The following is a 20,210-nucleotide window of genomic DNA, read 5'->3' as shown; positions in this document are numbered from 1 at the left end:
GTTTGGCAAGGATGCTCGGGGCAGGGGGGAAGGAGGGGGTTCACTCCAGGTAAGAGACTCGGTTTGCTGAGCCACATCAGCTCAGCTCAGAAACCTGAGAAATCGGGTACTTAAAAATCTATGTACATTAAAGGAGAATTTTTTTGTTTGTTAAACAAAAGACAATACTTGACTTGTGGAAGTGTCTCTTTTTTAAATATTTTTAAGCATTATATATTTATTTTGAGAGAGAGAGAGAGAGAGAGAAGGAGAGAGAGAATTCTCAAGCAGGCTCTGCACTGTCCGCACAGAGCCTGATGTGGAGACTCGATCTCAGGAACGGTGGGATCAGGACATGAGCCAAAACCAAGAGTCAGGTGCTTAACAGGTTGAGTCACCCAGGTGCCTCTGCCTTGCAGACGTTTCTTGATGAGCAATTAGAAAGGCACCTGCAGGGGCCCCTGGGTGGCTTAGTCCATTGAGCATCCAACTCTTGGTGATGGCTCAGGTCATGATCTTGCAATTTTATGGGTTTGAGACCCACATCAGGCTCTGCACTGGCAACACAGAGCTTGCTTGGGATTCTCTCTCGCCCTCTCTCTCTCTGCCCCTCCCCTACTTGTTCTGTGTCTGTCTTTCTCAAAATAAATAAACTTAAAAAAAAAAAGAAAAAGAAATGCACCTGCAGCATGAGCCACGTACAGCCCCAAGCGCCCTGGGTTGAGTGTGGGGGGCCCGCCTGATTGGCTGCTGGCCCAGGTCGTCGGGTTGGGTGACAACCCTTCGAGTGACTTGCTTTGTTTTCCAGACGAAGGTTCTGCTCAGTGTTTGGTTGCAATTCCAGGTGAATGAGTGTCAGTGCCGCATGCAGGCTGTGTAAGGTCCCTCTGATGGATCTCAGGGTGTGGCAGCTGGAGGGAGCCCCAGGGCTGACCAGTGAGAACGGCACGCCCACAGCCAGTCACCGGATCCTGTTCTCTTGTCCTCCAGAGCTGGGCGAGATTAAAAACGTCACCACAACGCAGCCCTCCCTGGAGCTGGACGGGCTGGAGAAATACACCAACTACAGCATCCAGGTGCTGGCCTTTACTCGCGCCGGCGACGGCGTCAGAAGTGAGCAGATCTTTACTCGCACCAAAGAGGATGGTAAGAGTTGGGGCAGGGCTGGGAAGGACCCCAGGGGACACATGGAGCCCCACAGAGTGACAGAGTCCCCGGCAGAAGCCAGTGTGGGGAGGGCTGGGTCCTGGAGCCCAATGTCCCTCCATTGGCCTGGCCTTGACTTTGCTCTGGGCAAACCTTTTGCTGCCCTCACAGAATATTCGAGCCCAATTCAGACCATGGACTCCCTGTGTCATCTCGGTTCAGTGTATCTTTTGTCTTTCTCCCCTATGATTTTTTCTTCTTTTTAAAATGTTCTGGCCAAGTATTATTTAAACAAAAATGCCTTTTATCCCAGAGCTGTAAAACACGTCACACCTGTTTTGTGTCCTATCAGAATAATTTTAGTGACGCTTTAGCTATTAGTGTATGCTCTGAATATTTCTGTTCTTCTACTTGGAGATGGTATGATGCCCTAATCATATTATTCTGTGCCAGCTTTAGAATCACTTTAGAATAAATCCTTCATTCGAGATCTTCATATTCATCATTTTTAATTTCTTAGAAGAATTCATAACAATTGAGTAAAACTTCAAATCATGGCTCACTTCAGTTCGGACCATTCATTCTTGCTGTTCCACACAATCTGAAGTTGGTTGCATGACTATTTCCCCAACCTACAAAAACTGTATGGCAAGTGGGTTTTTTTCTAGGTTTGAAAAAAATTATGTACTTATTTTGAGAAAGAGAGAGTATGTGTGAAGGGCAGAGAGAAAGGGAGAGAGAGAATCCCAAGCAGGCTCCACACTCTCAGCGCAGAGCCCGATGCAGGGGCTCGAACCCACGAACTGTGAGATCATGACCTGAGCCGAAATCAAAAGCCAGCTGCTTAACCGGTTGAGTCGCCCAGACTCCCCTTTGTATTATTTTAGGGGAAACTCTGAGGACCCATATCTGAGCCTGTCTGAAGAGCAGCTAAGGTTCTGATAAATGTTATAGCAACAGTGAGAAAAGCAGTCTCCACCTTAAGAAAGGACAGAGCAACTGATGTCCGACAGTATCCATGTGGGACTTTCCAGATTAGAGCGCAGGACTGTACCAGAAGGAGGGTCAGGATGGGCCACCAACGCACCTAAGTTCTGTGCAGACTTTGGCTCGCCGAACTATTCTGTTTCCTTTCCAGGGCTCCGCTCCCAGGAAGCGGGGCGGGGAGCAGGGGGGAGGCGTGACCTCTCTTTGGCAGGTTTGAGGCTTGCGCACCTCCTTCACCATGTGGAACATCAAACACAATGTGGTTCCACCCAAATCTATCCCGTGGGAGCCCCCAGCTCAGAGGCCTGGGTGAACTCTTTAAGCCGTTCCCGTGTCCTAACAAAGCTTCTCGGACACCCACAGCACACCGTCTCTCACCTTCCTCTCTGTCCTCACCTCTGCAAACACAGCCCTCTTCCCCGCAACTGGTCCCATCCATCTATGCTCACACATTATTTTCACTGTCGCCTGTAGCCCTTCTTGCTTTACTGTGCGGACACACAAATTCATCCTCCTTAGCTTTAGTTTTTCTAGAACACATAGGCAATTTTTTCCAGGAATGTACAGGCATCAGCCAATTCTGCTCAAGAAAATGGATTATTTAGGGCAATCTGAGGTCAAAGTGAAATGCCATAGAAAGTCACACATTAATGGAGAGATCTACAAAGCTATGTCCTAAGTGAAGCGGGTCATAATTTAGTTTTTAAAAATGCAGTAGACAAAGAGTTGTGTCTAGAAGCTGCTGTGTCACTTGCTGTTCATGGGACCGTGCACACCTTACCTAACCTTCTCCGAACTGATGTACAAAACTGACATCATCATCAGACTGCACAAAGTTAAGATATAAAAAGTCAAGTGATGTCTGCAAACACCTAGCCTGACATGTAGTGGGATGGTTCTGACACAAGATGTTTGATTATTTGATCTTCACTCCTTCGGAGTGGGGGCGGAACATTCTTTTGCATTGCTAAGCAATAACACAAATGTCACTGGAATTATTATTTAAAGAGCAAATTGATCAGCAACATAAATTTTGACACCTGCATTTTTCATAAGAAGGTACAGAAATCCATTAAGAAGGGAAGGCTCCCCACAGCCTATTGACTAGAAATTTTGGATCAATTTTTAATTAATCTTCCACTTTCAGAAATCATAGGGTTGTCTCACAAAACTTGACCCTGACACCTAAGGTCTAAATTGTTAATCAGTTATTCTCTACCTTTGTACCCAATGCTGATGGCATATGGAGGTGCCATTGATTGTAAAGGGCCCGTCCTTCCCCCAGAAAGGAGGTGAAGGGTCCCACTGGTGTGTGTACCTCACAGAGAGAGATGCAGGACTGAGTGCCAGTATCTACGTGAGATGAATCACCAGCATTTTCAAAACAAAGCAGAGCAGAGATTAGGTAGAAATAGAGAAAATTTGGCATAATAAGGTATCTCCCAGACGCATATGAAAAATTCAGTAATTTGAAATGGTGAAAAACTGTGCTAGTCACCACTGTTAACTCAATACCTAACAGAAATAGGCACTTGAGCAGTTGATGGAACTGAATGCAAAGTGGTGTCCAAGTCAAAGAAGGGAGAAGGCTAATTGCCATAGAAAGAATGCTTAATCAGATTGAGAATACACATCTTATTTAAACTTCTGCTACAAAATCTTTCAGTTTTGAAGTTTGAATTAACCTGCTGGATTCAATTAAATGATGTAAGATTGTAGATAAAATTCCAGTCAAATAATAATTGCCAACATTCATTAAGTTCTTCATCAGAAAGGCACTAATCTAAGCACAGGTTAAAGTTTCTGTGTTTATTGATAGTCTCACAAGGAAAGAAAGATTTATACACTGAACCAAGCATTAAATTTGGTTTTCTATGCCCAATATATTTCTTTTTTTAGATGTTTTTTCATTTATTTTTGAGAGACAGAGAGAGACAGCATGAGCAGGGGAGGGTCAGAGAGAGAGGGAGACTCGGAATCTGAAGCAGGCTCCAGGCTCTGGGCTGTCAGCGGGGCTTGAACCCATGAACTGTGAGATCATGACCTGAACTGAAGCTGGACGCTTAACTGACTGAGCAACCCAGGCTCCCCAATATATTTTTTAAGAGCTGTAGTAATTTTCTTTTAGAGAGAGAGATAGTGTGTGTGTGTGGAGGAGGAAGGAGGGAGAGAATCCCAAGCAGTTTCCACGATCAGCACTGAACCCTATGCAGGGCTCGATCCCATGACCACAAGATCATGACCTGAGCCAAAGTCGAGAGTCAGAGGCTCAACCAACTGGGTCACCCAGGCACTCCAGCCCAACACATCTTTTTAATTAATTAATTAATTAATTATTAATTATTATTTTTGAGAGAGAGAGAAAGAGAAAGCACGTGAGCAGAGAAGGGGCAGAGAGTGGGCGGTGGATAGAGGATCCGAAGTGGGCTCTGCGCTGATAGAAGACAGCCTGACACGGGGCTCAAACTCACAAACCATGAGATCATGACCTAGCCAAAGCAAATGCTTAACTGACTGAGCCGCCCAGCTGCATGCCCCTGATACATTTCTTAAACAAGGTCCCTAAACCTCCAGTGTCAGGAGCCTTAGAGTTTAAGTTATGTTATTCAGTCACTGATCATCTTTATTTTTTTAATGTTTATTTATTTTTGAGAGGGAGAGACACACAGAGTGTGAGCAGGGGAGGGGCAGAGAGAGGGAGACAAAATCCCTCTGAAAGAGGGAGCTGTCAGCACAGAGCCTGATGTGGGGCCCCAACTCATAAACTGCAAGATCGTGACCTGAGCTGAAGTCGGATGCTTAACCGGCTGAGTCACCCAGGTGCCCCTCGGTCACTGATCATCTTAAGGAGATGCTAATAAAAATTACAAAAATAGAATAAAATAATAACTAAAAATTGATTAAATAAATAAATCTAATAAGAAATTAGAATATTTTGTAAAAGTTTACTTCTGCCAGGGATAATTTGCAATTGAAATATTTGCTCAGAGAAAAAGTTTCCGGTGCCTTCAGTAGTTACTCAGTCTCTATACAAGTTCTTGGGCCAGAAGACATTTTCTTAAATCTGTGGACATATTCTTGGGTCCATAAACATATTCCTGGGCCCACAGACACTGCCTCCGGCCTGTGGACATATTCCCATGGTCCGTGAGAATTGTGCAGGCTTCAGATTCTCTTCCCGGGACTGCTCAATCAATCAGAACTTGCACCTTCGTTATTCTGCAAGAACACAAAATATTATTTGCTGATCTGGCTTTCTGTTTTTGAACACAAGACAGCTAATTCTGAATTCTAGAGGGTTTGCAAAATCCTAATGCGGTTTTATTTGCTGAGACTCTAATCTGAGCAAAGCCGTGGGGAAAGAGAACTCAAACAAAACACAATCTATTAATTTTCCAATTGTTATTTTTATTCTTCACGCATAAGGTAGTTTCCACCCTGATCCTTTTCTGCAAAAAGTAAACACTGTGTGTGTATAGAGATGGTTGTGTTTAAGTTCAAATATTTACTGAGTACATTACTAACGCATATAACTCTGTAAATCATTTTCTATGCGAAGAAGGCTGGCGGGAGGTGCAGTATGTGGTCTTTGCTCCCCCGGCCTCTTAACTAACAATCTCTCTGAGGGGGCCTATCTGAAAACAGAGTCAAGAGTAAGTGAAGAATAAACAGACATCAGGCTATCTCTGAACCCCCAAATCTTGAGCCTACGTTCTCTTGGAGGCATAGATTGTACGTTCTTGGGTGACTGTGTGACCACCCCTCCACACGCCTTAAAAGCGATGGACTCTGTGGGTGCCTGTCTGGTCTGTTTGCTTACCCACCGGAAGCGCCGCCCCCCCCCCAGTAGACAGGTATTGGGGGCGTGGCATCGCTGGGCCCTGTGTGGTAGCAGGTGCACTAACAGCACAGCCTACCAGGGCGTCCCCGAAGCCTTCCACCGTGCAGATGTCAGAGCTCCCTCCACTGCAGCGATTCTCTGGCATGTTCCTAGGACATCCCTGGGCTCCAGAGTGGGCCCTGGGGGTGCCCAGCGGGGGCTCCACACTGCCTGCTCTGCTTCAAGGAGAGACGCACCACATCCACCTGACTGTGCTGTGTCCTGCTTCCGCCACGTGGTGCCATCATAGTGAGACGGTTTTGTCTCCTTTAAAGACTGTCTAGAAAATATCACTCTGGTAAGAGCAGAGGGCAAGGATATTGGCATCTTGTGGAAATGGGAATGAAAGAGCGACGTGTGCCTCGCACACCTGCGATGACCCCTTCAGCTGTGGATGGTTCCATCCAGCACCGTGCACATCTGCACATGGCTCAGAGGGGCCTCCGAGGCGGTGTTGGGCTCAGATGGGTCTGGCTACCATGGTGGATCACATACGCAGCAGCCTAGCACACGTGCGTGCACACACACACACACACACACACACACACACACACACGCTTAAGCCTGATCAGCAAAACCGGAAAAGTGATCGTGCCGTTAACTGAAGTATCTGTGTGTGTACTTACACTTCAGACCAAGACAATGATTTTTCAAAGCACTGATTTTGATGCTTTACATTAAGATGCATCATTAAAAGGCCCTAACTGGGTGGATTCATCTTCTATGCAGTCTAATGCATCACCTGACACCTAGTACTTAAAACTGCACAAATTTGTTGCCTCACCATTTCCAGGGGTTAGGGGTCCAGGTACAGGTCAGCTGGGTCCCCAGCTCGGGGCCTCATAGGCTGAAATCGAGGTGTCGAGTGGGGTTATGGACTCATCCGAGGTCAGGTTCCCCCCACCCCCCACCAAGCTCACTGGCTGTTGTCAGGGTCCGGGTCCTTGTGGGTGGAAGGCTCTCCGAGGCCACCTGATGTTCCCCGCCACATGTCCCCCCTCCCCCCGCCCCCCAGCAAGACAGTTTGCTTCTTCAAGACCAATGGGAAGGCCTCTCAACTGCTTCAAATCTCTCTGACTTCTTCCGTCTCTGACCGCTAGACCTTCTTGTAAGAAGCTCCTCTGATTAAGTCAGGCCTACCTAGAATGCTCTCCTTTTGGTTAACCTAAAGACAGCTGATTAGGCCATTAATTATATCCTCAAAATCCCTTCACCCACATAACATAACCTGATTGTGGGAGTGATCCAACCATCATTGTGACAGGTACTACCCACATTCAAGGGGAAGAAATTATATAGTATGTATATCAAAGGATAAAATCTTGGGCACCATCTTAGAATTCTTCCCACCACACAGTAGCTGGTGAAATTATCTTTCTATTGATTTAGAGTATTTGTATTGAGGATTAGTATGTTCTGGATACTGGCCCAGGCACTGGACACACAGCAGAGAACAGCGTGGGAGTGGCCGAGCCTGCAGACTGGTGGAAGGGACAGATATTTAGACAGATAGATTCTGAAATGTGCCATGAGGGAGAAGGGTCTTAAGAGGGAACATGGGAGCCCTGACTTAATCTAGGCTAGTGGTCAGAGAAAGTTTCCTCAAGAAAGTAATATTTAGTAGAACCTGATAGATGAGTAAGAGCTGTCTAGGGAAAAAAAGGAGACTGGGGAAAAGATTTCAGACAGAAGGAACCCAAGACTCTGGATCATCATGTATCAAGGTCCTGGGGCAGGCTAGGAATGCCACTTCCAGACACTAAAAAACTGGTCCAACGTTGTAGAACAACATAAGCCAGAAGGGGAGTCCAGCTACTGACCATGTCCACATGGAGGTCTAAAAAGCTCTGCAGCCTTACACATCCCCTGGGAGGGGTAAGAGAGAATTCTAGGTTCTGGCTTTTGCAACCAAGAAGATAGCTGTGCCATTTCCTGCATGGGGGATAAGAGGAAGGGAGATTTGGGAAGGAAAATGGTGATCCTGGTTTGGGACATGGTAAAGCTAAGATACCTGTGACTCAGACTGGGGACGTCAGTGGCAGTTGGCTATATGAGCTATAAGAGCTTCTGCAGTACAGAAAGGAGATGGAGGCAGATTGGAAGAATATAGAAGAAATGGTTCTTTGGAGCTGTTTTCTTTACTTCAATTAAATCTGAAGTCAGAAATTCAGTCAGTAATGGCTAGGAATTTGTGAAAAACTGCTTAAGCTTGCCTGTACTTCCATTGAAAAAAAATCAGATTACCAAAATGTATTCTGATGACTAAGAAGAATGTTTTAAGAAAATATGTCCCAGACAAGCCATCCTACACCATCTCTGTTTTCTGCAACTCAACATCTGGTGTTTATAGTTCCACACTGGGTCACAAAGTAAAGCCCAGGATCCTTTAGTGATACACAATGTAAGGAAATGATGATTGTCATTACAAATGATAGCTAGGATTTACTTGGTGTCTGGTGAATGCAAAACGCCATCTGAATTCTTTAGATGAATTATCTTTCATAATCCCAGCAATAAAACTGTAAAATGGTACAATTATTGTTCTAGCTTCATAGATGAGGAGACTAAGTCTTGTTGGAGAAGTTAATGAGTTTTCCCAGGACATGGAACTAAGTGGTAGAGCTGAACAAAAGCCCTCGGTGGGGCTGCAGGGCTCACACCTTTAATCATTGTGGTATAATCCAAACCAGAACTACAATTTAAATTCTAACTCTTAAGATACCAGCTCAGTGAGGCAGAAAACTTTTCCAGAATGTCTTGTTCCTCAAAGTTTCTATGTAGTTATTTCTCCGTTGTATAAAATGCTAATAACCCCAGAAGGAAAGATTGCATAAGATCAGACATCAGATGTATGAGGAGTCAGATAGGGATTTATATGGTAAATGCCCATTGATCTGATATAATTAAGACAAGTCAATGGGAGTAATCAAAGCCAGGAGTCACTATATACAGTGGCCAACAGACATACCTTAAACATTGTATTTTAGCTTAAAACAGACAATAGAGATTGATTTTCTAATAATTCTTTAATTAAATAATATGGTCTAATTTCTATTAAGTCTTCTCCAGAAGACGACTTTCAGCAACAAAACTCCCCACAGTGTAGCCCACGACTTAGAAGTAAGCAAGACTCAGGGACACAAGGGAAGTAACCTTTGCCAGGTCTGGGCAAGTTCCAAACCAATTCAGCAGGTGTGTCTTGATATTTGCTGCTTGTATCATGTTTCTCAATGGTCTTGGCCCAAACCTAGCCAAACGTTCTTTTTTTTTAACTTACCCTTAAGAAAGCTTTTCCAAAGAAGTCCCGTTAATTGTCATGGAAACAGCTTTCTTTGGTACTCCTATTTCATCAGTTTGGATAATGAATTAAATCACATTACCATGACAGGTGTATTTGTCACAAACAAGGTAAAAACAAACATGACTGACTTCTGTTGAGTAGCCACTCAAGTGGTTGCTGCCCAAGCCCTTGGGATTTTAGAAAGAAGTTGGCCAGAGGGAATGTTGGGCATGATGAATGCCAGCCAGGTGGTTGCTTTACAGAAGGAATGAACAGTGTTGGAGAATCTGGAACATCTGTTAGTATGAGAATATCAAACAAAAGTCCACTCTACCATTGATGTTCAGGAGGACCCTTTGCAGGTCTGAACCAGGTTGCAGATTTGGGAGTGTCTTGGCTGTTACCCTCACCAATAGGAAACCTAAGCACAAGTGCCCTCCGTGCCTTGTTCCCAAGGATTTAGTAATCCAGGCATCATCGCCTACTCATGTCTTCTTTTCTAGACCCTCTGCCATCAGTAGGACTTGGCAAAACTAATCCCAAGATTTTATATTTTCAAATGGTGGTGATGTCACACCCAAGTTAGCTCTCATGGTGATTCCTGGTTTTGTTCTTTTGACCTGGAAGGGTCACAGTGGCAACCATGAGACACGTAGTCAACTCCAAAAATGTTTAGTGGGTAGTTATATTGTTACTGGAGCAAGAAGAGACTCAAAGATTCCTCCAGGGCTCATAAGGGACGTATATCGGTTGGAATTTCAACACCTCCATTAAGGCGGGAACCACACTCCAGGTGGACACTTAGACCAAAGAAGAACAAAGCAAGATCCTTAAGGCTTATTCTGTAGCAATTTTAATGCTCTTTTCTCTTCTCCTCATGTCCTGCCTACTTCACTCCATCCTCCCTCTTCAACCTGGAAAACAGAAAGATGGGGGGAAGGAGTACATGCATTTGGTCTCATTCCCAAATTATGCTTAATATTGCTAACACCATTTCCTTCCTAGTTAGATGGTTTACAGAGAGGTATTTGTTGTCTAAACAAGCTGCGAATCTTTGACACAAAAATACATCCTCGTAAAAAGTGGTTCTGCACCTCCCCTGAGCCAAAAGGAATGTCATTACAAAGTATTTTGGGCAAGGAAGAGTGGTCCCCAAAGACCGAGATGGTTTGCCCTCACTTGTCTCTAACTGAGGAGGTGAGATGTGCGTCCCCAGCCTGTCCAAAGCCAAGCACTACAGCAGCACAAGAAACTATATTCCCCAGCTGTTCAGAGGCAGGAGGTAACAAGGGACTGAATAGAGAAGGCTCCCAGGAAGTCAGGGGCTTGAACTGAATGGATTATTTCTGTTGAAGCAACAGTTACCCACGGCACTTGTTAAAGAGCAGCAGGCAGACTTTATTGAGGGGGACTGCAGTGAGGTGTAGGTGTGGGGTCGACCTCAATGGGGGCTTGTGGCAGGGGAGAGAGACTGGGCTTGACTTCAAATACAACAAGTGGGAATTCACAGCCAAGGAGTGGAAGTGAAGGGTGGGGCCATGGATGGAGAATTACTGACAGGAGACATTGGGGGTAAGAGGCATTCTGACCAGAGCGATCAAACAGGACTTTTGTTGAAGACATGCAAGGATGATCAGATAGTACCTGGGTGTGGTGGAGAATGGAGGCTTTGATCGTGTATGAAGTGATCCCTTATTGAGGGGATTCTGGCTGAACTGACTTAGCCAAGTGTTCTTGCTGAAATTAGGTGCTTAGAGGATATGCCCTTGGTCAGGGCTGGTATGGAGCGCAGGTCACTGGTCAGAGAGAGGCTCTGTCAGTTCCCAAGGCTGCTGGAACAAGGCACCGCAGTGGGAGGGCTTCAACAGCAGAAATGGATTGTCCCATGGTTTTTGGAGGTCAAGAAATTCAGAAGCAAAGTGTGGGCCAGGTGAACTCCCTGTGAGCGTTATAAGCAGAGTCTGCTCCAGGCTCCTGCCCTTGGCTTTTAGGTGGCCATCTGCCCCCTGTGTCCTACCATTGTCTTCTCTATATATATGTCTTTGTGTCCACATTTCCTTTTTTTTTTTTTTTCATAAGGACACCAGTCATAGGAGATTAGCACCACCCTAGTGACCACACACATTTTCACTTGGTCAGCTCTCCAGAGACCCCTTCTGCAAATAAGGTCACATTCTGAGTTTCTGGGGACTGGGGCTTCACCATGTGGATTCCGAGGGGACACAGCTGAGCCCACAGCACTGACCCCTGAGGACCTGGCCAGAGAGAGGGGCTGGGCCTAGGCGGAGCGGGGGTCGCGTTGGGCAGAGGGGGCCTGAGCACCTGGTCAGAAGCCCCGTTGCTGTGACTAAATGCCCGGCTCTTCCAGTTCCAGGTCCTCCTGCGGGAGTGAAGGCAGCAGCGGCCTCAGCCTCCATGGTCTTTGTGTCCTGGCTTCCCCCTCTCAAGCTCAACGGCATCATCCGAAAGTACACTGTGTTCTGCTCCCACCCCTATCCCACAGTAAGTTGGTAAATAACCAAGTGCCTTTCAAGCACCTTCCAGAAAACGAGCTGCGAGTGCTCGTTTGGGACAGTTTCTTTCCTTGGTTTCCCGCCTACTTGGGTCTTTCCAGTGGTTTTATTTTCCCCCTGTTGTCTCTCCCACAAAGCAGTGTCCTCATTTACACCTCATTTGAAAATCCACATCTGAAACATTGTAAGGGACAGGGTCGTCTAGAATTATCGTTTATTCAGTGACTTCCCACAAAACTGCCAGCTGGCTTCTCAAAATCAAAACCCAGAGGTCTTAATTGTGCCTTAATTGATAGTCAGTGGTCAACACCTATTGATTTTGCTGTTGGACTCATCATTATGTGCCCTCCAGGCCCTCCCCGCCTCCTCCCTTCCTTCTGACCTCCTTTCTATGCCCCACCTCCCGCCCCATCTTCCTGCCAGGCCCCATCCCCCACTGAGGAGAAGCCGGCAAGCCACTGTTGGGCCGGAAATGAGGGCCTGAACTGAGGATCTGTGACTCTGACAATTACATAGTCTGCCCCGGTTCATTGAGACCAAATTAAAAGAATTAGCATAATTAATACTTCAACATGCTGTATTTATTATCACTCATATTATTACTACCAAGTCATAATTATAGAGCTAAACTGTTTCTTAGACCAGATACAAAAGCATGTCCAAAAGGGAAATTTTAGAGAAAAGAAAGCCAAAGTAGGACAACAATATTCATGCTATCTTCACAGGAATATTTCTGGGGTTGGCACCATGTCACCCATTTTTCTGTCCCCTGTCTGGGGCACAGAAGTAGGCATGCATAGTCATTCAGTAAGTGTTTGTGGAATGAATACACAGATTAATTTGGGTTTTTAATGTGGTAAAATGCCATAACACAGAATTTACCCTCTTAATCATTTCGAAGTGTCCAGGTCCGTGGCATTAAGTGTATTCACACTGTTGTGAACCATCTCCCATATCTGCCTCTAGAACTTTTTTTAATCTCCCCAAACTTAAGGTCTGTCCCCATGAAACACTGACTCCCTGTCCGCAGCTCCTTCCAACCCTGTGACCTGCCATTCCACTTTCTGCCTCTGTGAGTGGCTACTCTAGGGACCTCATGTAAGTGGAATCCTATGGTGTTTGTCCTTTTGCGCCTGGCTTATTGCACTGAGCAGAACATATTCAGCTGGAAGCCGTTATCAGAAAGTCCTTCATTTTTAAGTCTGAATGATATTCTCAAACTAGTGTATTCATTAATTCTCTAGTTAAAGTGCTGCATTTTCCAAAGTCTAGAATCTGAAGGGGACCCCACGCACCCCGGACCGTGAGCATGATTAGTGGTGGAGAGATGGGGAGAGCGTGCATTCAGCTCACAGAGTCTCACTTCTCTGCTGGAAACGTCAACAGCAGCACCTCTAGAGCTGAAGCCAAGCTCCAGAACTTTCTTGTGGGTTCCTTCTTTGGCTTCAAATATGCTGTTAATCCTCACGTGCTGGATTCTGCTGTCAAAGCGCAGAGACACAGAGTGGCCTGGCTCTGAGGTGAAGCCCCTGGAAATCATGTTCTGCGACTTCTGAACTCAGGGTTCATGAGGACCCCTGGGAAGGCCCTGATTCTGGCATCAGTCCCAACATATAACCATTTGCCAAAGAGAGACAAAATCATTGTAAAAATAATGAATACCTACGTTTCACTGGAATTTGAAATGCTTCTTTATTTTTGTTCACTCATTCTTTCATCTGTTTGCTGTAGGACTCACATTTGCTGCTCTGACTCTGCCACACTAGGAAGAGTTCAGGGTACCCAGAACACTAGCAGCTCACCCTCAATTGTCTCCTTATCTCTAAACTAAAACCCCAGCCTGGCTGACTTGATGGCCCTGATGGACCGATGCGTGGATGCGATAACCCCACTTGTGGATGCTTTGGGCCATGTTAGTCTCTGTCCCCCCAGCCTGTGAATTTCACACAATAAAGTAGGAAAAGTTACAGATCCTGAAAACATGAGCAGCCTGTCCATAAGATGGAGTAGAATGGATTTGCCCAGGCATTTCTACCATCTCTCTAAGCACAAAACAATAAGTTTTGACCACCCAGTACCTTCCCAACAAGACTCTTCCAAAAACAACAATCATAAGATCAAACTAACCAGAAAAGATGGGAGTTAACAACTAAACTTCTCAACTACTTCATGTCTGACTGCCACTAACTGGGTGTCTCCGTGCTGCCTTTGACTATATTAAAAAGCACTGTCGATCTAGAAATACGATCGTTACAAAATGCTTTGGTCTTCTGGGCAGCACCATATACGTTTTGCAAAGAGGGTCCAGAATCCCAGAGCTGTGTTCAATAAAGTGAAGGGAACCAGAATCAGATGAGGCCCGTCTCTAGAGACGCATCACTGTTCATTTAGTTCAAACATCATTTAAGACCATGGGGCCTAATTTTTTTAATAGACTTTATTTTTACAGCAGTTTTAGGGTGACAGGAAAGCTGAGTGGGAGGTACAGAGATTTCCCTTTTAAGACCTATTTTTAAAATAATACCATTATAAGTGAAGACCAGAGAGAACTAATACCTTTCTCTTCAGATGGAAACATTTGAAAAATCTCACCCGTTGTTTTGGGGGGGGCTCACTTGGGATTAGTAGCAGAGTAAAAATTACTGGAAAGAAGGATTTTGTTCCATCTTGAGTCTCTGTCATTTGACTTCAAGTCAGAAGAAGGGACAGTCAGCCATGAGGCTTTTACATTTCCGCCTGTGTGTCAGGATGGACGCCAGGGGGCAGTGCTAGGTCTGTATATTTTTCTTGCTCATCTATCCGACTTTCTCTTTTCTTTGAAATGATTTCATAGTGGAATGTAGAACATGGCAGGATAAATGAGGACACAGCACACTCTGTAATTTAATCTTCTTTATAGGAGTCCCTCGGCTAACTTCCTCGCTGATGTAAATTTCCTCTTAAGACCGCCAGTGAATGGACCTTGTTACAAGACCCAGGCTCTTCTCTCTAATGGGTAGAGCCCATTGTCTAATAATAGACACCGGCTTCACTGTGTTCTCTTGCGTTATCTTAGGAAAAGGTATTGGGATTTGAAACTTTGTGTGTGTGGCAGATAAGACAGGGTAAATGCATCTAAAGTCTGGTGGTGCTGGGTAAACACGAGGCTCCCCGTGAGGGACCAGCAGGTGCACTGAGACACGAACCACCCCAGGCAGAGGTTCGAGGAGCAAAATCCCAAAAGTCATTTGATTCAAGAAGTCATGCATATAATTCGGGGGCTGTGGCTATGAATTTTCATAGATGGTGGTTTGAAGGATCAATTCACACACTACCTTGTAAGGTCCCAGGGAGAGAGTCGGGGGGCTGGATCTCCACACTAGCCCTCCTCCCCACACAAAAGCAGCATGTGCCCTAGATTAACCAAGCACAAGGATAGAGAAAGTGTCTTTTTTACAGTGCTAAGCCACTTGAGACACGACTTAGAAATGCGAAATTAGACAACACGAACTTCTCAGTAATGAAGAACAAATTCAGACGGCCTAAGTGATTATATCAGTGAGCTGCAACAGACCTCAGTTATTCCAATATCATATGATAAGGTGATCCAGACCCTGCATAGGACACGTGTTTCATCGATGTTGCCGATTGAGCAACTGCGTTTCAGCACTCTTCTTCTCCAGAAGACAACTTTCAGCAACAAAACTCCCCACAGTGTAGCCCACGACTTAGAAGTAAGCAAGACTTCAGGGACACAAGGGAAGTAACCTTTGCCAGGTCTGGGCAAGTTCCAAACCAAGTCAGCAGGTGTATGTGTGCCTTGGACCTACCCCCACCCCAGGACTGCATTTAATAAATCATGAGGCTGAGGACAAGAGAGAGTGGTTTCAGGAAGCTACAAATGTTGACTGATCTCAGGTCAAACAACGGTGACGTGATGGAATTATCAGGCGGGCTCAACTTGACCATCTATATTTATGATGCCGTCCATCTCGCTGGCCACTGCTTGTGTCTCAGAAGCCACCGTGCTCCCCCTGGCTCTACAAGGCTAATCCCTTTTAGGGAGGTGGCATTCTTCCTGTTTCAGGCTGCCACGTAGCATGCTATTATTATACAGCTATCTGTGTTTAAATTCTGACTTAACTTCCCTTCTTTTTTTAGACTTTCTCTTCTCTTAAGCTCTCTCTCCCTTAAATGTAGCCACCTGTACTCTGGGAAGCACCCATGTGGGGTTTACGGCAGAGGGACTACATCTCTGGAAGGTCTGGCATGGGCACAGTGCGCCTCCCCCAACCCCGAGGGGGCCAGGAAGCACAATCCTAACAGATGGCCAGGGGACAGGAAAACCAGGGCAGCCTAAAGAGCAGCTCTAATGACGACCATATTAGTACAGGGATAAACAAGAGAGTGTCTGCTTTTCTTTGAGGAGTTCCTGGTTCTGGGGAAGGCAGAAAATACCAGAGATTGTCACTGTTGTCGTGACAACAGTGTCACTGTTGCTGTGACATGACAAAGGACACAACTGTGGCATGCAGAGCACAGGATGAGAGGAGCACAGGCGAGGGGGTGTTACCCAAACAGCTGCTCAGAGACAGCTTCCAGGCATGCCTCTGTAGCCCAGGCTTGGAGGCAGGGAAGAGTTTTGCCTGATGAAAAGTATTACGACCAGAAATGGCATCTACGAAGTGACATCTTGTCATGAGAATTCTCTCCCTACAAGATCTTTTTAATCCTCTCCCTTCTTTTCATGCCCACCTGGGGAACCAAACCAGATCAGAAGTCTTTCTACCACCAGCCTCAAGGGCCTGTCCGTTGTCCACATTGCTGCCATAGTCATTCTTTCCCATTCTGTATCTGACCATGTCACTCCCTTGGGCAAATTCTTGGATGACTTCTCTGTTTTTACCTTAAACAAAGTTCAAACTCCTGCAGATGACCTGAGCAGATTTCCCAGATTTCCACAATCCAGCTTTAACACCTGTCCAGTGCCATGTTTCCTATTCTATTAGTCTACCCATCCTTTCCTAAACCATTCCGTCTTGTGTGTGTGTGTGTGTGTGTGTGTGTGTGTGTGTGTGTGTGTCCTCCTCCCATTTAAAGTCTTTATTCTTAAGGCTCAACTTAAATGTTCTATTATTTATTCCACCATTTTGGAGCAATTGCTATATTCTAGCCACTATTTGCTAAACACGTTATGTCTGTGGTTTCCAAACCTGCTCTTTCAGGGCTCACAATAGGAAATCTTAGTCTTACAATCATAATCTTACAATCTTACAATCATAACCCAGTATGCATGCAACGAAAGTTTCATAAACAAAACTCACACTTGCTACACATGATCCACTCTGATATCTTCCATCCTGCTGGATTTTTTTTTCTCTTCTGTTTTTCTCTGTAAATGATTGTCATAACTCACAAAATTGCCTCTATGACTCACATCTTAATAAGTACTGGTTTTTATCAGTTAATTCCAATGGTTACCATGTTAGGGTGGGGTTATTATTACCTCGCTGTAATGGTGCTGAAATGGAGAATGTGCTGTCTGGCCAGGACCATGCGGTTAGCAAGGTAAAGACAAGGTCTGCAACCCGCAGGTGTCGGAGCTCAGAGTACAAGCCCCTCACAGTGACTGCCTACAGCCTTCCCTGGGAAGCAGGCTCCATCTTGCCTTAGAGATCCCCAACATTGACTTCCAACCTTGCTTTGGCGTAACCACCAACATCCTTGCGTTGTTGTTAGGTGGGGACATCATTGGGGCCCCAGTTCAAATACAGGCTCCACAGCTAGTCACTGTTATTCCTTTGGAAAGCCTACTATTATGCTGAAATAGTGGATGTTCAGCAAATGTTGTGTTGAATTAAGTTTTATGGATTATGGCCATGAGTCATCCAATAAAGGCTAAACTGTGTAATGAAGTTTTTGGTTCATAAGGCAGGAAAGCGTGTCTTATGCTCAGAAAGGTTTTCAACCTCAGCAGGAGTTAGATACAGTGCCTGTGCTTCTAAATCGCTGACATGGAGATCATCCTTCCATAGCTCTGGCTTAAAGACCTAATAGTGGGTCTCTCTATGATGGCAAAGCTAGAAATTTTGGAATAGCCAAAAGTTGGCTAAGAGTGCATGGGCTTCTTCCATTTTCACATGTGCAATGAATTACTTGTTCACTACTGAATAAGTGATGGTGATCAAGTCAGATTAAGGAAGCACTTTTGCAGGTGGATCGTAGGTACAGCAGATGAGGTGACAGCAGAGAGGAGATGAGGTGAAATTGTAGTGAACGGAGGTGACATTGTTCAAAAGAGCCTGGGAACTATAAGGACCCTGTACTCCCAGTCTGGCTAACTGGACCGTGCCCTGATTCTACACAGGAACATGGAGACACCAGCTCCTCCTAATGTGCTTGGAAAACAATAATTTTTATATTTGAAAGACTCAAAAGTAAAATATCTTATGTTTGGAATACTTTCTAAAAAGAAGCCAACAGCGATAGATACAACAGCAGCAATGGACATCTCAGTAAAGTGCAGAGGAAACCACGCAAACTGACATGGATAAAACAAGCATATTAATACCTGTTTCCCCTGAGACACTCCCCATCCCGGTCGGTCCCTTTAGGATGGTCTTCATTGATCCATTATCTTCTTTAGGAGGTTAAAATACTGAAATAAAATGAAAGTCAGATCAAAATGCATTATACATTAGTAAAGAACAAAGACAAACGTGAAATGGATCCAGCAGACTACTGATTTTTAACATAATCCAGATCATTTTCTCTGCCCCTAAAAAAAAACGATTTGATATGGTCTCAGGAGTGTCCAATAATTCAAAAGGCTGCCTATTTTGTTTATCTTGCTTTGGAAGAGGTTTCTTTAAATCACTGCTGTGAACACACTATCTACAAAATCAGAACATTCGAGTCTTTTTTTTTAATAATTAGATATTAGGGCTTTTTAAAGCACCATACTTCTTTGATAGAATTAGTTTTTCATTAAAAAGTTAATTGAAATTTTTTAAGTGGAATTCTTTTTATATCCATGAGATACACTGAATAATTTGATCTGAGCAGCCTGTGAATCCATAGTCATTCTCCACACAGTTTTTCCTTGATTGCATTCAAATCATTTCTAGGTCATTAGTTAACTTAATGCAACAGGCATTTCCTCAGCCCATCCAGTTAGTGGTCAGTGAGCCCTGACTTTGCAACACTGGGATCTAGGGTGCCTGAGGCATCCACAAAGGGAGGCGCACTGCAAGGCCACCCTCAGAGATCCCAAACTCCATCCAAGACCATAAGATCGCACCAAGATTGTGAAAGCCCACAATGCAGAATGGGATAAAGATAAAAACCATACATGACCTATAAACAAAGGGCAGATGTGGTGCTTGGTTGAGGGGATGTGAGAAGGCTCTCAAGGTTTTGCAAGTCACCCATCCATTGAGCTAAATAATGTGAGGGATTTGGAAATGAATCCAGCAATTATTGGTTAAACATTCATTTGAATAGAATTTGCTAAACAGTATTTAAAGTCATTCATTGTGGCTGATCTTGTCTTATTTACTGGTTTAAAAGGGTCTCAAATATGAGGGAAATTACTGCACCAAAGCCAAAAGGCAAAAATAATTCTGTAGTGAAAGTAGATCTGGAAGACCCTGTTCTCAGGCTTTTCATGGGTGTGACGGAGACAGAGGAAGAAAACCAGCCTTCCAGCAACCTCTACATCCTTTGGAGGAGTATACTGTTGAGTCTCTCCAGAAACCTACGACTCCACCCACCAGATCTGAAGCAGTAATAAGAAAGGAAGAACCCGTGAACGTGAGCTGTCTGATCTGAGTATTGCCAGGTTTATATCAGGAGATGTATTTTCCACTCTTGGTACAATTTGAGGGAAGCCAATATGTCTGAAGTTTTATTAAAAAAAAAAACTTTGCCATGAATATTTTTTTAAAAAATCAAATACACGAAGTTTTTAATTTATTTTCCTAGGCATTTTGCAAATATTAATCATGTCCTCTGCTACAACTGGAGTAGTTTTGGGGAAGGGAATTCAAATGATTTTTAGTTCTAGATTTTAGCAGGAACCTATCAGACTCTTCATATGCCTCATCTAATTAATCTTCTGTTTGCCAGGATCATTTCTTGTTATTTTGGGGCAGGAACTTACCTCACAGTCTACACACTGGACTTGAACTCCATGAATGCCTGTGAATTCAAGCACAGCGACTCTGTTTGAGGTTTCCCCATTACAGGCAGGGTGCTAAGAGCTCTTGCATACCTTCTCTTTGCAAGACCCAAAGGAGGGTTCTGTCATTCAGTGAGTTTACATGGCTGTCCCCAAAGTGTCCTATTCCTCTGACCATACCTTATCAGCCCCGTTATAGTGATCCACTCTAGATTAATTCACATTGTAAGCATAATCAAATCTTATTGAGTGAGTAATATCTTTGTC

General features: G+C 44.7%; 1 protein-coding gene across 1 annotated transcript in view; it reads left to right on the top strand.

Annotated features, from left to right (window-relative positions):
- Window positions 1–20,210, top strand: part of DSCAM (DS cell adhesion molecule) — a 680,888-nt gene that overhangs the window by 645,344 nt on the left and 15,334 nt on the right. The window contains exons 19-20 of the mRNA XM_029938933.1: window positions 970–1,125; window positions 11,641–11,774. Coding sequence (XP_029794793.1) covers window positions 970–1,125; window positions 11,641–11,774 — 290 coding nt within the window. The remainder of the gene's footprint in view (window positions 1–969; window positions 1,126–11,640; window positions 11,775–20,210) is intronic.

Source organism: Suricata suricatta, chromosome 5 (genome assembly GCF_006229205.1).
Source record: "Suricata suricatta isolate VVHF042 chromosome 5, meerkat_22Aug2017_6uvM2_HiC, whole genome shotgun sequence".
In the NCBI taxonomy this organism is placed as follows: domain Eukaryota; kingdom Metazoa; phylum Chordata; class Mammalia; order Carnivora; family Herpestidae; genus Suricata; species Suricata suricatta.
Note: the sequence above shows the minus strand (reverse complement) of the source record. Positions and strands in the feature narration are given on the sequence as shown.